A 15,849-nucleotide genomic window follows, 5' to 3' on the forward strand; every position below is an offset into this window, starting at 1 on the left:
CAGCGTTGCAATGTTGAAACGTCGATACCCCAAGAACTCAGAAATCAAAGGAAGCTGAACACGCCGTGTGATGATACAGGGAGAGCTATAAATAAAAACAGATGTATGTAAGGCATTTCTACTTGACAATGAGCGTGGCAAGATACATCCCTAGCAAAGATAGAATACTATGTCGATATCGAAGCTGGTATATTCAGCATCATGCAATGCGACAAAACAATATGATCGCTCAGATCGATCGACGACGAAGCAACAAAAGAAATCCCGAATATATATTAAGCATCCGCTACCGTCTCTGGGTCAATTTTCGCGTCTTTTTTGATGGCTCGGCATTTGATTGAGAAGGCGAGTTGGTGTCGTTGGTCTTGCGTTTGAGGGTAGCCGAGGTCATTGAAGGCGTTGTCATGCCAGATTGGGAAGGTGTGGGTGCATTGGCTGGAGTTGAGGAGTTGGGGGGTGCCGCGCCAGATGCGGTCGGGGGTCTGGTCTGCTTTTGTGAGTTGTCAGCCGAAGGAGGGAGGTTTTGGGGGGAGTGCGCAGAGGGCCCAGGATGCGATACTGACGGGGATGAAGACATGCTGTGATACAATGTCACCGCTGGCGACGATGAGAGCCCATTCATGGCTTGAAAGGGGAGGAAGTGCCCATTTGAAAGAGGCATGCCCATGTAGGGACCCCCTTGAGATCCTTCTCGTAGCTTTTCCGCTAGCTTTTCAAGAGCATCTAACAATTCCAGAATGTCAGTAACCGTTCACTAAGAGTCTCAACAAGCAAACATTACCCATTGGTCCCAGTTTCGTTTCATTCGCGAATGCGATTAGATCGGTCATCTGACTAACACTTTCCGCCAACTACCGCGCCTCATATTCAGCAAAGAAAAACGCGCAGCCGAAAAGTACACACCTCCAGACATCGCATCGTGGCTTGCGGAATCCCAAATGCGTTCACAGGTTCTCCCGGTATCGACGCATGGTCGATCATAACTCTGGGTTCTTCCCATATCCTCTCATCATCCATCCTATGCATCACCGTCCCGTTCGGACTTGGCGTCGGTGCCGTCCTCACGCGTGGCGTCTTCGGCGACTCCGATTGCCTATGACCCATTACTGAATCTAATGCGATGAATTTTTCGTGAAGATTTGCATCGAATTGAAGGTGATCAAATTTGAGGGAATATGGCGGTGTTTGGGAGGGGGCGGTGTTTGGGTGAGGAATCAGAAGAACGTGGACTGTGAGCGGGCCCCGAAGTGTGACTGTGTACCCGTTGGTGTATCGGTATGTCCAAACAGCTGCAACACACTCCACTACCGCATGGTGTTGTGAGAGTAGCCGTTCTCTGGCACCATCTAGCGAGAGTGTCATGGATTTAACGCCAGATTGGGTGGTAACTAGAAAAAACCGAGGCAGTATGGGGACGCCGATCTCTGATGCCGGAAGGGATAAGTAAAGTGTAGATTTGAGAGCTTTACGACTGACCGAAAGGCTTCGCTTCATTCCGCTGGTTATCTTTCCATAAGGTAAATTTCATGATGGCCTTCGGAGTGAAGTAGTCTTTCACAACAGTTTCCCAGTGTGATAGCTGATGTTTCTACCGAGGATTCATGATTGAGGGATGATATTAATATGAAATGACGTACAGTGGGGTTTTCGGCTGAAAGGACACCGCTAAATTGGAGCAATCGAACAAGACCCTGGCCAAGACCAACGGGCATGGCCACCCTTTGGGAGAACATAAGTAGAGCCAAAATAAGCAATCTGAATCACACTTACACAGGGGAGGCGCGGATAGGAGGCTGGACCGTCGACTCCGAGGACGGCGCGGTCGTAACAGGAGGTGCAGCAGCACTCGTCGAAGACTGCGGCGGCCGTGGAGCTATTGGCTGCTGCCCCGGAGTTGCCTGCCGCTGTTGATGCGGTGACGTCTGCGCTTGTGTGATGGGGGGTATACGTGTAGGAGGTAGGAGACCGGTGGAGGATGAAGGCGGAAGCTGGGTATGCGAGGCCCGGGGTGTTTGCGACGGTCCAGCTTGTGATGGTGGCCTAACAGAGGGACCCTGCGGCTGCGAATGGGGTCTTGGAGGAGGTTGTGCATGACCTGCCATAGGATCGGGCTGATGCGGAGAGTGATGATGGGGAGGTGGGAGTTGTCGAGGTGGTATGGAAGGATGTGTACCGGACGTGGGATGAGATGGGGGACGAGGAGGGACGTTTACTTGGGTCGGCATGCTGAAATTAGCACTAAAATTGTTATCGGTGTGCTGCATCTCAAACTGCTGGGCAGGAGTGGGGAATCCAGAACGACCGCCTGGATTAGACATGACATCCGTCATGTTCTGCTGTATTTCCATGTCGCCCTGGATGGATGATGGCACAAAAGTGGTGAAGGAAGAGTTGGCGGCCGATATTCGATTACCTCCAGGCGTAAAGCCAGGGTTGAATTGGGGATTCTGGATACCCATGAATACTCCATCACCGGGATTTATTGGACGGGAACTGGGTGGTTGTGAAGGACCTGGTGTACCCATGATCATATTAGTGGCATGGCCTTGGGGCCCTCCAGGACGAGGGGAAGAGGAAGTGATTGGATGATGTGAGTGGGATGGAAAACCATTTGGTGGCATCGTTGTGGGAGTTCCGGCTTGAGGAAGAGTTGGTTGTGGTAGACTGTTCATCAACTGGGGTTGTGATGATTGAGTTCGCATTGGATTTTGACCTTGAGAGCGATTTAACAACTCTGGAGACATTGAGCCAGGAATTGAGCCGGGGATGCGAGACAACATTGGTTGAGCGGATGTTTGGCGTAAATGAGAAGGAATATTATTTTGTGGATTCATTGGAGGTATGCCAGGCATACTTGGTTGACCGGAATGGATTGCTTGGACGTGATTGACCTGATTGAGCGCCTGTGGATGAGAGGAGACTCTTCTGACCTGACCAAGATTGTTTCCAGCTTGAGGCATCATGTTACCCGAAAAAGCGATTGATTGAAGAGGGTGTTGAGAAATAGAGTTCATATGAGAATTAGCTTGTGAAGCTACTGCTGCGGTGTTCATCTGGACGTTCTGTGCCTGCTGCTGCTGCTGTTGATGCTGCTGCTGCTGCTGTTGTTGTTGTTGATGCTGCTGCATCTGGTGTAACTGCTGACGACGGCGCATGTCATATTGTGTCTGTTGCTGCATGCCGTTTTGGGGTTGTGAACCGGCTGCGAGTAAGTTCATTGCGTTAGTTGGCATGAGCGAGACGTGACTCGGAGGAGGCTGCTGCTGCTGCTGTGGCGGCTGTTGTTGAAAGTGAGGAGAGGGATTCATGGAGAGTTGTGCCATGCTCTGTGGTCGAAGCATGTCACCTTGTCGAACGTTCATGACGATCAAAGATATGTGAAGAGTAGAACGATGACGAGGGGGAGGACAACGACGAGCTCGACGAGTACGACGACAAGTACGACGAGGACGATGACGACGACAAAGTCGACTAGCTAAATTATTAATTGAGATGGTCGGAGGACGACAAGGGTCGACGTCGTCCAAGTTTGAATCTAGTCCAAGTACCTACCAAGACTCTCACACGCAGCCTTCGTTTACCACGTGCTTGACAGCACAATCACCGGAATCAAAATTTTATAAACACAGCATTCAACAGCACTCATGGTCCGTAAATTCAAGTATCATGAGCAGAAATTGCTCAAGAAAGTCGACTTTCTAAATGTATGTCTCATTCTGTATTCAATAAATCATTAACCAAAGACCATAAAAGTGGAAACAAGACGCAAATATTCGTGAGATCAAAGTCATTCGCAGGTACCATATCCAGGACAGAGAAGATTACCACAAGTAAGCTTCTAACTCCTCCGTCGATCATGTTATCATGAACATCATCACAGGTACAACAAGCTCTGCGGTGCTCTAAGATCATTCGCACACCGTCTATCCGTTCTACCGGCTCAAGACCCGTTTCGTACCCGCATGGAGTCACAGCTACTCTCTAAACTCTATGACATAGGCGTACTCAACTCCCAAGCAAAATTGAGCGACGTTGACAACAAGCTCACCGTCGCTGCATTTTGCAGGCGTCGCCTTGCCGTTTTCATGTGCATGAGCAAGATGGCAGAAACAGTCAGCGCAGTATGTCCAAACCTATTCAACTTTCACTCCCAACTCACTTCTTCAGGCTGCAAAATTTATCGAGCAGGGTCATGTCCGTGTTGGTCCTGATACTATTACCGATCCCGCTTTTCTTGTCACGAGGTGCGTTACAAAATTAATCTCGTTTGTGTATTCTCATCGCCTCTCAGACACATGGAAGACTTCGTCACTTGGGTCGACACTTCCAAGTTGAAGAGGACCATCATGAACTACAACGACGAGGTGAGCGATCGATTGCAAAATTCACATCCCTTTCTGACCATCTTCCAAAGCTCGACGATTACGATCTACTATGATCGCCCATCGACATGTTCACAGTCGATAATGTCGTCATGTGTGTTGCCTCCGTGTTGTCGGTTCCTGCGGACTTAACCTTAACTCGCTTACCTTCATCAGCCTATTCTCGGTGCCGCTCCCTTGACTGTCTTGACGGCAGGCACTCGAAGCATGTCATATTCAGACTGCCGACGACACAGCATAAAAGTCGTAACAACACTGCACTCGTTCACATATTCTCGTGATTGTGCTAGGGTTTGGACTCATTATAGGTCTTAATACGCTGTTATGAATAGACAGGGAGCTGCTTCTTTAACCATGTGTGGTTACTTGTTGTTCTTGCTACTGGAATTATCGATCATATCTTCGCTGCAATGGGAGCTGCCACTTGTACACGGGTCAACCCGAATATGAATTGCAATACATTCAGCAGGAAGATAATAATGGCTGTTAGGCGGCAACAGGGCCGTGAAGGAGGCAGGGGTACGCGCCATTTTGGACTATGTGTTTTCGTTGAATGCAACCTTGCCAAATCAAGCAGATCACTATGATTTCCGACAATCATTATCCGAGTAGTACTTCAAATCGGGGTCGCGCAGAACGTCGTCAAATGATCATATGGAGAGCAACAGTTCACCAAATGACGCGTGTGCTGTACTGCAGAGTATGAGTGGAACCCGTTCAAAAGACACATGCAAGTGGCTTATACAAGTTGGAGGATCCAGTAAGGAATTTATATATTTGCGACTAATGAGTGAATACATTACCTTGAATGATTGCGACATACTACGGGACTTATAATCTTCCTCCAATTCTCTTCACGTTCCCATACGGTCTCCACGCATCCCTGTATTCTCCACCTTCGCCATCTATGGTGGGTGCGCCGCCGTCTCGTGATAACCACAAAGCAAGGGCCGTTGTAAGGTGTAAAACCATAATACTGGATTCGTATACATGTTAAGGAAATGATGCTAGGGACGCGTGAGTTCGGACATCAATCGTTTTTGTGCCACTCTTGTCGACAAGGCGGGTCTCGTGACAGTGACAAAGTGAGGGCTGTTGCAAAATTGAACTTATTCGTCAGAGTGAAAAGCCTGTGGTATTATAGCTGAGCGTCAGGTCCATTTCATAATTTCTGAAGAGCGTATAACCGAGACCTAAAGTCGATCGCAAGTAAACCGAGCTACGGGTTCAGTCCGGATGCCGGTCGATTTTTAGCATCCTTGATGATTGGCATCAGTCGTGAATGAGTACTTGAGTCGAAGACGATGCTAGAGGACGTCGAGGCATCGATGGCTGTCGTTGAATCACTGAGTAGGTCAAAGTAGACCAAAATAGTATGTGATATAGACCATGGATTTTGTAATCCACACGTGAATTTGATCCCTGCTCAAACGCGTTAAACTACCGCCAGACCAATACCCTTCCTTTTATCTCAAATCTAGCTACAACTATCATTCTGCGACATTTCTCACTCATAGATCATTTTCTTGACGCAGGACTCGCAATTATTGGTTCAGAGCTCCTGCTTTATACTCCACTTTGACTATGGCCGAAGGAGACGGCAACATCAAAGTGGTGGTACGATGTAGACCCCTCAATTCTCGCGGTGCGTTTGTGAGGGATACGCATGCATCGTTCATACTCATCCCAATTCTCGCCTACAGAACTCGCACGAGGTGCCAAACCACTCATACGGATGCAGGGCAACCAGACTTTCCTCGACCCACCGGAACATGGTTCTCAGCAAGACTCCAAACGCGCTACGGAACGCAAGACGATGGCCTTTAGTTTTGATAGGAGTTATTGGTCTGCGGGACCACGAGATGAACCGGGGTACTGTTCGCAGCAGACTTTGTATGACGACCTGGGAAAGGAGTTGTTGGACCACGGATTTGCGGGATTTAATGCTTGTATTTTGGCTTGTGAGTGGTTTCTTTTTGGCTTGTTTTTTCAAGTGTGCTGATGCTACTTTGGTCTGGCAGATGGGCAGACTGGTATGCTTGCGTTTTATTTCGTTACTGGATATGACTCATGTGCCTTGACCAGGGTCTGGTAAATCATATAGGTGTGTTCAAAAATATTCTCTGGGTGTGTAATACTGACGATTGGTGTACAGTATGATGGGATGTGCGTATGATGAAACAAATGACTCGCATGTTACTTATGGAGATGATCACTAGATGGACCCGACAAGGGAATAATACCCTTGACATGTTCCGAGCTGTTTGTACGTGTAGAGGATAAGAAGGCTGCAGACCCCAATATCAGTTTCACTGTAGAGGTTTCCTACATTGAGGTACGCCGCATGCTTTGAATCCTAACATAATCTTTCACTTTATTTCACTCTTAGATCTATAACGAGAAAGTACGCGACCTCTTGAATCCAAAGAACACAGGAAACCTTCGAGTGCGCGAACATCCTAGCTTGGGTCCGTACGTAGAGGATCTATCGAAGCTAGTCGTGAACGGCTACCACGAGATGATGACACTCATGGACGAGGGCAATAAAGCGCGCACCGTCGCTGCCACGAACATGAACGAGACCTCTTCTCGGTCCCATGCAGTATTTACGCTGTTATTGACTATGAAAAGGCACGATGTAGACACGAATTTAGATACCGAGAAGGTGTCACGAATTAGGTGCGTCCCTTCGTGTTGCGATTTTCTGATAGGTGTTCATTGATTTGTATACTTGACGCGACGTAGTTTGGTTGACTTGGCAGGTTCTGAGCGGGCTAATTCGACAGGCGCCACTGGACAGCGTTTGAAGGAGGGAGCGAATATTAATAAATCGCTCACTACCCTTGGAAAAGTCATTTCTTCTCTTGCACTTGCGAGTCAGGATGGGGGGAAGAAGGGGAAGAAAGGAAAGGCTGAGGAATTTGTGCCTTACCGTGACTCAGTGCGTCATATATTTTTTCTGGATGATACCTATTTATGTAACTTGACTAGGTCTTGACATGGTTGCTAAAAGACACTTTGGGCGGGAACTCCAAAACTGCTATGATAGCCGCTATCTCTCCTGCAGATTACGAGGAGACGCTGAGTACCCTGCGATACGCTGACCAAGCGAAGAAGATCAAGAACAAGGCTGTCGTAAACGAGGACCCTAATGCCAAACTTGTTCGCGAGCTCAAGGAGGAACTCGAATTGCTTAGAGGTAACCTTCGTCGTTTTCTAGTTTGACAGCCAGTTGACACCCCTCAGCACGTGTGGCGACGTCCAGCGGAGAGGATACATTCGACCCGCACGTTCCGCCTGAGAAACAGAAGGTCACATATAAGACGAAGGATGGAAAGATTAAGACTGTTACCAAAGCGGAGTTACAGGAGCAGATGGAGACGAGCGAGAAATTGATGCAGGGTTTGAATGAGACGTGGGAGCAGAAGATGTCTCGGACACAGGAGGTACAAAAAGAGCGGGAGAAGGCGCTTGAAGAGCTTGGTATCACGGTCGAGAAGAATTTGGTGGGAGTACATACCCCGAAGAAGGTGAGGATGGGACACGTGAAGGGAGTGTTTTGTGCTGACCTGCCGGACGTATTTGTTTTTAGATGCCGCATTTAGTGAACTTGGTCAGTGGATGTCGTTTTTCTTTGTGGATTTTGTGGATTTTGTGTTTAAATTTCTATTGTATCTTTTCAGAATGAAGGTGAGAGCTTGAGATTTAGCTCAAATGCAATCTGATTGTGTATTTCATCAGATCCTCTCATGAGCGAATGTTTGATATACCAACTCAAACCTGGCACAACCATCGTATGATTGCTCTCCGCTTGCTCATTGCTACTGAACATACATATGGCATTCGGTAGGTCGGTCGCTTGGACAGCGAAAAGCCCGCCGCCATTCGGCTGAGCGGTGAAAATATCCTCGAGGAACATTGTTACTTTGAAAATACAGACGGCAAGGTGACCCTTCACGCCATGCCCAAGAGCGTCACCGTGAGAACCATCTTTTGTGTATGCAGCTGCATTTTCCTGACTATGTCTGCAGTTCTTGAACGGCAAGCAAGTTTCTCCTGGACAGGTAAACCAATTAGTTTTTAAAAGGAAAGAACTCAATACCATTGATGTAGTCTTATAAATTGCGTTCTGGATACCGCATCATCCTTGGTATGAACATATTTCCTCTTAGTGGTGGAGAATAGCTTATCTGTATTGTTAGGGGAACACCACGTCTTCAGGTTTAATAATCCTGAGGAAGTCCGCAAGCAACGTGATCGCGCCACAGCGAGATCCAACATGCACTTGAGTGTATCTGTTGCCGATGTGGAAGGGGATTCAGTGTCACCATCCACACGCCCGGAATCGAGGGCATCTTCTGCAGACGAAGCTGATGTAGACTGGAATTTTGCACGTCGAGAAGCCGCACTCGCCCGCCTTGGCCTGGATCCCGCTCTTGATAACCTACCGGACGAAGATATCAATAGGCTCTTCGAACGCATTACGAAGGTGAAGTCGATGCGAGATCACAACTCTAAACCGCGACCAGAAAGTAGCCTTAGCGTTCGGGATGATGTCTGGAGCGAGTCAGGTCGACCTTTTTTGAGTGACGCTACTACAGACGACACGAGCCTTGAAGCTGGAGCGAGTCACAGTACACCTGACGTTGACGGACCTCTAAAGGACGTTCAGTACCAACTCGAGTCCCGTCTTCAAGCCATCACAGAGTCTAGTGAGGCGGAAGACTTGAAAGTAGAGAAAGATCATATGGAGCACCAACTGAAAATGGTGCAGCAGCAGCTTAAGCGCATAATAAATGCACGGGCACGGGGAGAATCTGAGGAAGAGGTTGTGCATTTCGAGCCCGTCATTTATACGGCAAGACAGTTAAGGCTCATTCGTAAAGTCCTGGACAAGTGGAGAGCCCATCGATCATTTTCAATGGCTGAAGCTGTTCTGTCCAATGCCGTGCTTGTGAAAGAAGCCAACGTAATTAGGTGCGTTGATACTTGAATTTCCAGATATCAACTGTCTCATTCAAATTAGCAAAGAGTTGGGCAAGGAAGTTTCCTATAACTTCACCATTGCTTCCGGCGGGTCCCTGGCAGCTCCGATATCTGGAGTCGATACAATCGGAGGTCTGGACGGCTTTGGTGATGTTGCCGACCCCACACTAGCATCAGCAACTCAGCCTTCCGTCGCCGTCAAGGTTCTCGACAAACGGCATAATGCTATCTACACCTGGTCCTTGGATCGACTTCAGCAGCGAGTCAAGCGAATGAGAAACTTGACTACATACATCGACAGACCATCCTATACCCAGCATTTCAGCTCGGATGAACCTTTTTACGATTCTCCTCCCCCACAATTCTCATTCATCGGCAATGCCCTACTATCACTTGCACCCCTATCTCGCCGAATATCGTCTACATCAGTCGTGCCAATATTCTGCCGGTACACTGCGGAAGCAATAGGTTCGTGTCGCGTGGATATTAAGATTACCAGTGTTCTGCAAACATCGAAGCATGGTACTCCCGCATCAACCCGCCCTACATCCCCAGCCCCATCGGCCATACCGCCCGGAAGCAAGATCAGCTTCTTCCTAACCGTAGATTCGATCAAAGGTTTATCCTCACACGACTTCTCGGCACTACACCTCCAACTGCGTTTATCATCTTTCGTGGGACCATCACTCACGAACGAAGAGATATTCTCATCCATTGCACTTGATGTGGAGACATCTTCTCTGTCGGAGCTGAAGTTTCGACGTGCATTTTCGATCGTGACTTCTTCTAAGGTAATCACATACCTGCGTCAAGGCTATGCTCCCATAGAGTTCTTTGCGGCTGCTAAACCCACTTATTTGGAGCGTCTTGAGCGCTGGGATGAGATGCGCGAACTTAGGGTTCATGACTGGCCAGGTCCTCCCGGGGCCCACACAGACACACTTCCGGTTATCCTTCCCCAGATGCGCCGCTCGGAAACCGATTTTGTAGTGGAGCAAACCCATGACGTAGTCGCTTATGTCCAGATCAAGGAGCTTGGGGCTGATGGTCAGTATATTCCAGTACCCGTGCTTTCCCAGAGCAGCCTCGATCCGGGGGTATTCTCTCTGCGTCAGGGACTGCAGCGCAGGATTGCTCTCGTGCTTTTATCAGATTCTGGACCACAACTCCCATGGACAGATGTCACAAGAATACGTCTGGGAAATGTCCGCCTCCTCGATCCGAAAGGTCGCCAGCACAACTCGACATCGAATGCAATGGTTACGCTCCCGCTCTTGGCAGATCAAAGTGTGGCGTTCAGACCGGACGGAACGGGGACCCTCATGGCGGAAGCGCTATGGGACTCAAGCGTCCATGATTCTCTCCTGCTCAATCGAGTCACGGCGAGTGCACACCGAGTGGTACTACAGGTTGCCTGGTCCGTTGCTGTGGACACGTGTAATGAACCAGTACAGTTTAGCATGGACATTGCGGTCACCATTCAGACACGGGACGCACGCCCGCCACACCGATTCCTAACGTTCCTAAGTTCGGGAAAGATCACCTCCCGTATCGGCTCAATCTTCAACCTACGTCTTTCGCCTCCTCTGACACGTTCGCCTCAGGATTTGTGGCGCTTGGATACGTCGGAAAAATATGTGCGCGGCGAGGAGTTACTAAGCACGTGGAAACCGCGTGGTATCTCAGCCGTGGAGGACTACAACCGGCTTGTCTTAACGGAACGGCGGGCAGCGGATGTCCAAGCAGTTCGGGTGCTGTCGGCATCTTCATGTTTACCCGTGCCTGTGCGCCCTGATTCGGGAGCTGCTGTTTGGGGTTCGGAAGCACTGCTGCGGAAGGCACTGGGTCTCTGGCAAAAACGCTTTGGCCATGCAGGAGAAGTAAGCTGGTTCAAGTTGGATTTACATAATTTGACATCAGTTATTCCCAGATCATTCTGAGTCAAGTTCCGACAGAGACCGACTGTGTTATTACATCTGGGAAGCCTTCCACCCGTGAGCTTCCAGAAGGCGTGAAACTGAACTCCTCCGCTACGCTGGTACCCCGTAGGCAAGCTCCTGGTTACTTAATTGATTATGACCGTTCCTGAACTCTAATCCCCTCCATAGTGACGGACCCACGAAAAGAGGCCATCTCCTGATTCTGACAGACGCCAGTCAAAATGTTTGGGAAAAGCGCTGGTTCGTCCTTCGAAGGTAATCCAACAAATTTTCCATGCCGAACACTGCTTACGGTTGATTTAGACCCTATTTACATATCTACACACACTCTAACGAATTGGAGGAGGCCGGTATTATCAGTCTTCACGGAGCAAACCTTGAATGTGATGCACAAAAAGATCTGCTTTTGGATGTAAGCCCTCCTATCCGTATCTCAGATGTATTCGTGCTTAGATTCATATAGAAACAATTTTGTTTTACACTCTTTACTACTGCGAACTCGCACGTACTCGCCGCACCCTCGTTCAAGGAGTTACAGACATGGACTTCAAAGCTTGACCCTACTGGCACTATCTAATATACCACACAGCATTGCTGCTTCCATGTTGCGGATTCACATTTCATTGTCGGTTTATTGTTCGTCATACATCTGTCTCTTATGCTACACCTTACGTATGTTATTCCCTCCACCACTTGTAGACAGCTCATGTCATTATTGAATGAACTTACTATATATCGCAACCATCTGTCGGAGGCTTGACAAGGAAAAATATTCTCTTGCAAACAGATGACAACGTTGTGGCACCACTGGCAGTATCGCAACCGCATCTGTGCATCACACGCATTCACCATGCTTATTTCATCCATCGTTTAAGGTTTCGAGACGAACTACGTATGCGGATAATGGGGCTACATACTTCTATAACTTCCCTGTCCATCTGACAAGTCATTTGACGTTCACTCAATTGTACCATCGGTTTGTACTAACACATTATATCTCACGCGGCCATCGCTTGTTCAGGGCCATGCGATTGTGTCTGTAGGCTGAGCACGCCTTTAGTAGTCATCTGCAAACTTAAAGCGTTGCCTAGTGTTTGTCTTGTACTCGTGCGTTGACGACCAGATATCAACGGAAATGTCGGGATCCCAGTGGAGTCAAGTGAGACAGGGCTCCGGGAGTGGAGCCTGCATGATCCATCAACCTAGGCCTGGCACGGATAGGGTGAATAATATTGTGGCGGCCACTGACACTGGCAGTGGCAGTTCCACATTGTCGTTCAAACTTGGCTCAAACCTAAACTTGCATCAGGAAATGCCGCGCCTAGTCCGTGGTCGTTCTTGCAGATGCCGCTATACGTACACAGCAGCAAACGCTCAATATTCGATGGCGATTTCCGTCGTGCCTGTCGAGAAATTCTATTTTATGTCTCAGGAGCTGTGGCAATCACCGTCGCGTCTATGACGGCATTGTAGAGAAGAAGTTTTTGACATGACAATGTGACAAACCGACATCGGCAATAGATGGTGCAAGTGCGAAATGTTCACACCTCTGCCAATGGTCTTCTTCAGGTCGTGATCGAAAGTTAGACGATAGAACTTCAATTTTGCGGATGCGAGAGGAAGCGGAGTTTATAGTCATGTAGGATGAGATCTTTCTCACCTCGAGTGTCATGTAGTGGTCCGTCGCTGGCAGCCTTCAGGGGCGTCAAAGCCGAAGGTTGCCGGCGACCAATAGGAAGCTCTTTGACCACTGGGGTCTTGCTCGGAACAAGTTCCTTGCAGCAGCGGCGAAGTCAAGTTGTCAAACCAAGGGTAGCGGATCATAGAGCAATAATATTCCCGTACGTAAATAAAAGACAGGTAGTAACGCGTGTATGGATGCAAAGTAACGATATAAAGTCGCGGACCTATGCAACGTATTGATACAGTAGTAGAGTAGAACGAAATTGTGCGCAGTTGAGCGGAATAGATAAGCACGAGATAATCAGCACAATAATCGGAAGAATAAAGTAATAATGTGCACGAGACTCTATGTGCAAAGGCACCGATCTGTATGAGATCCTTTTCTAGTATTATTCCCGCAGTCGAATCCCTGATTCAGAACGCGGGCAATGATGCACTTTAATATCAATCGCATGTTGCGGGGCAGTCATTCTATGAATGGAATTAGGGAATGGGCCAAGAAAAAAATGACAACAACTTACGGGACGGGTGAAAGTAAGCATATGGCAGGTGATGTAACCTTTGGCAAAACCGGCGCCCGCATACGCAAACAGGTATTGCCATTTGCGCCGGAAAGCATCGAATTCGGCCTTGTCTTTTAGACTAGGGTAGTCTCTGACAATCAAGTCTTGCCTGACATTGGCGTCAAGACGACGTCCCCATTCGCGCAGTGTCCGCGGGTAGTCTACACGTACACAAGGCTTAATGGTTAAGAACGCCATGTGGAGCAAAAAAAGCACTGACGAGCTGCGTGATTTTCGACACCCTCGAGGGTGAAGCGCCCTTCTGAACCGGTGTTTGCGGCGGTAATGAGTGCCGTGGCACTGGGGAGGCAGGAGTTAGGCCACATGTACTTGCGCATGAAATCCTCAGGCCTAAATCTTTGGGTGAGCAAAGTGGAAAATTAGAAATGCAAACAACGTACTGATAGCCAGAGTATCGCGATTCCGGGAATGTCGATGCGCTAACCACAGCTGTTGCATTGCTGGACTTCAGAGCAAAGTCGACAAGTCTGAAGTAATCGTGGTAGTACTTGGAGCCCACGTGCTACATGGTCGAGCGTAAATCATCACTATGCCACCACTAGTAACTGATTGCGTACCTCAAGCATCTCGATGCTGATAAATGCGTCAAAGGCCTTTTCGAAAGAAGGAGGGATCTCGCGGTAGTCCATGAGATGAACACGAATGACATCTTGCAGGCCAGCCGCCTTAACGCGTTCCTCAGCAAGAGCCTTTTGTTCCTTTGACAAGGTCAAAGTGTCAACTTCGCAGCCAAAAGTGCGAGCAGCCTGAAACAGATGAAGATGAGGGATAGCAGCACAAGGATTTATGATGCAACCGACCTCGATAGCCATACCGCCCCATCCAGAGCCAAATTCTAGGATTCGGTCACCTGGCTTGACTTTGGCGGTGGTGAGGACATAACGAATTTTACGGAGCTGGGCAGCTTCCAAGTCCCCGGGTGTGGGACCAGAGATCAAGTCTCCACGAACACCCCCTTCGGCTTCGGTCCATAGGGCGCAAGAGTACATCATCTCCTGACTCAGGAAGGCCTGAGGTAAAGTCTTGTGAGATCGTAATATTGCCGTGAAAACACATTTCATTACCTTGAACAGCTCATTTGACTGATCGTAGCTAGCGATGGCATTCAAGCGTGCTTTCGAGCGCGTCTGGCCGAGAAATGCATTTGATAGTGCGGAGATTGCCGAAGTTACCCGTGACACAGCCGAGGTCAAACTGTCCATTCCAGACTCATTGTCCAGCCAAAGCTATTGGAAAAAAGAATTCATACGTAGCCGCAGTAAAGCAGTTGACACGACTTACGTCCATGATACCCTTCAGGCTGTCGACTTCGACGTCACCCATCATATAGGCTTCACTGACTATACAAAGTTCAATTGTTATTCAAGAGATATGGCGTAGGATTAACTTACAGCCCAGATCTTGAGAGCTAGAGTATTATTAGCATCCGGATACACTAAGGAGCTGAAGGTGACGTACAACAAGATACGCATCCAGAAGTCGCTGTTCACGACTTTGAGGTAGACATCGTTACAACCTTTTGAACGAGTTCCGAAGTGATGGACACCTTCAGAATCGGCGACTGTCAAGTGTCCGCGAGTGATCGCTTTCTCCATGACGGCAAGCACCGAGCTCCGCGCTAAGTAGGATATATGTCAGACGAGACATGTTAGAACTATGTATGATTGACTCACCATAACTTAGGATAATAGATTTTGGATTTGGAAGAACAATAGATAGTGACGAAGGGGAACGATAGAAATTTGGAGTTGACGAGAATGTCAAAGCGGAAGAGGTCGCTGCATTCAACATTTTTATAAAGAAAAGTATATGATAGACTGCCTGATGAAAGGGAAGATCGAAGGTACAGTGCAGCTGTGGAGGAAAGCAATGGGCCTTGTCCTCCTCCCTTTTATACGTTGGACCCACGGAGGACCTTGTCATGGTGTCGGTTGAAGGAAATCGTGGACTGAGACCGGCAAAAATAGAACACAGTGCATAGTTTGGAATGGGAACTTGGCAAGTCTAGGATCGAGATCTAGTAATTTTGACGGAGTAAAACTTGACGAGAATATAGATCCGTTGCTGGATGGCTATTGACTCCGCGAAGGGTGTGTGACAGACTTGCGTAAAACAATAAAGAAGACCCCCCCGGAAGACCGGAAGTTTGCGACAGGTAAAAGCTAATCCACGGTCAACTGCAAGCGACACGTGGCTCCCACAGTCCACTCCTCCCTCCCCACGCCGTTCCGTGCCTCTGTCCTTTTAATTGACTCCGTGTCGTATGGCCTTGTT

The 15,849-nt window shown here is 48.5% G+C and overlaps 4 protein-coding genes across 4 annotated transcripts; 2 read left to right on the forward strand and 2 right to left on the reverse strand.

The window, feature by feature from the left end:
- Window positions 1-286: 286 nt before the first annotated feature.
- On the reverse strand, window positions 287-2,330 carry BJ212DRAFT_1302107 (LIM-domain binding protein-domain-containing protein; the record flags this gene model as incomplete). Its single annotated transcript, XM_041333220.1, has 6 exons — window positions 287-723; window positions 782-851; window positions 904-1,388; window positions 1,477-1,588; window positions 1,638-1,719; window positions 1,771-2,330. The coding sequence occupies 6 exons, from the start codon at window positions 2,328-2,330 to the stop codon at window positions 287-289; spliced, it is 1,746 nt and encodes a 581-aa protein (XP_041189882.1).
- Window positions 2,331-3,527: 1,197 nt separating this feature from the next.
- Window positions 3,528-4,555, forward strand: BJ212DRAFT_1375727 (alpha-L RNA-binding motif-containing protein). The gene is made up of 7 exons (XM_041336458.1): window positions 3,528-3,704; window positions 3,754-3,830; window positions 3,881-4,121; window positions 4,168-4,244; window positions 4,292-4,364; window positions 4,415-4,476; window positions 4,539-4,555. Exons 1-6 carry the CDS (start codon window positions 3,645-3,647, stop codon window positions 4,436-4,438), a joined length of 552 nt encoding a protein of 183 aa, XP_041189883.1. The 5' UTR covers window positions 3,528-3,644; the 3' UTR covers window positions 4,439-4,476; window positions 4,539-4,555.
- A 1,248-nt stretch (window positions 4,556-5,803) lies between these two features.
- Window positions 5,804-12,118, forward strand: BJ212DRAFT_1375735 (uncharacterized protein). The gene is made up of 22 exons (XM_041336459.1): window positions 5,804-6,027; window positions 6,086-6,343; window positions 6,404-6,415; window positions 6,468-6,486; window positions 6,538-6,548; window positions 6,602-6,717; window positions 6,772-7,061; window positions 7,128-7,323; window positions 7,374-7,581; window positions 7,629-7,912; window positions 7,975-7,995; window positions 8,066-8,072; window positions 8,124-8,176; window positions 8,233-8,361; window positions 8,414-8,446; window positions 8,496-8,532; window positions 8,585-9,359; window positions 9,409-11,248; window positions 11,299-11,417; window positions 11,477-11,563; window positions 11,612-11,720; window positions 11,772-12,118. The coding sequence occupies exons 1-22, from the start codon at window positions 5,967-5,969 to the stop codon at window positions 11,883-11,885; spliced, it is 4,779 nt and encodes a 1,592-aa protein (XP_041189884.1). The 5' UTR covers window positions 5,804-5,966; the 3' UTR covers window positions 11,886-12,118.
- A 1,317-nt stretch (window positions 12,119-13,435) lies between these two features.
- On the reverse strand, window positions 13,436-15,366 carry BJ212DRAFT_1483882 (Mycolic acid cyclopropane synthetase-domain-containing protein; the record flags this gene model as incomplete). The annotated part of the gene is made up of 11 exons (XM_041340692.1): window positions 13,436-13,462; window positions 13,513-13,715; window positions 13,775-13,905; window positions 13,956-14,077; window positions 14,133-14,321; window positions 14,376-14,585; window positions 14,640-14,801; window positions 14,857-14,915; window positions 14,967-14,983; window positions 15,034-15,193; window positions 15,249-15,366. The coding sequence occupies 11 exons, from the start codon at window positions 15,364-15,366 to the stop codon at window positions 13,436-13,438; spliced, it is 1,398 nt and encodes a 465-aa protein (XP_041189885.1).
- Between the last annotated feature and the right edge of the window lie 483 nt (window positions 15,367-15,849).

The sequence above is a fragment of the Suillus subaureus genome, assembly GCF_016647635.1.
Source record: "Suillus subaureus strain MN1 chromosome Unknown BJ212scaffold_30, whole genome shotgun sequence".
Lineage (NCBI taxonomy): Eukaryota > Fungi > Basidiomycota > Agaricomycetes > Boletales > Suillaceae > Suillus > Suillus subaureus.

What these genes read in the sequence shown, in the direction of transcription:
- BJ212DRAFT_1375735 (XM_041336459.1), top strand. Translation starts at nt 5,967, where the DNA reads ATGGCCGAAGGAGACGGCAACATCAAAGTGGTGGTACGATGTAGACCC. An exon ending in GAGAAGGTGTCACGAATTAG is followed by an intron (nt 7,062 to 7,127) that starts GTGCGTCCCTTC and finishes GACGCGACGTAG; the next exon opens with TTTGGTTGACTTGGCAGGTT. An exon ending in GAGTACATACCCCGAAGAAG is followed by an intron (nt 7,913 to 7,974) that starts GTGAGGATGGGA and finishes ATTTGTTTTTAG; the next exon opens with ATGCCGCATTTAGTGAACTT.
- BJ212DRAFT_1375727 (XM_041336458.1), top strand. Translation starts at nt 3,645, where the DNA reads ATGGTCCGTAAATTCAAGTATCATGAGCAGAAATTGCTCAAGAAAGTC. An exon ending in TGGCAGAAACAGTCAGCGCA is followed by an intron (nt 4,122 to 4,167) that starts GTATGTCCAAAC and finishes TCACTTCTTCAG; the next exon opens with GCTGCAAAATTTATCGAGCA. An exon ending in CCCGCTTTTCTTGTCACGAG is followed by an intron (nt 4,245 to 4,291) that starts GTGCGTTACAAA and finishes ATCGCCTCTCAG; the next exon opens with ACACATGGAAGACTTCGTCA.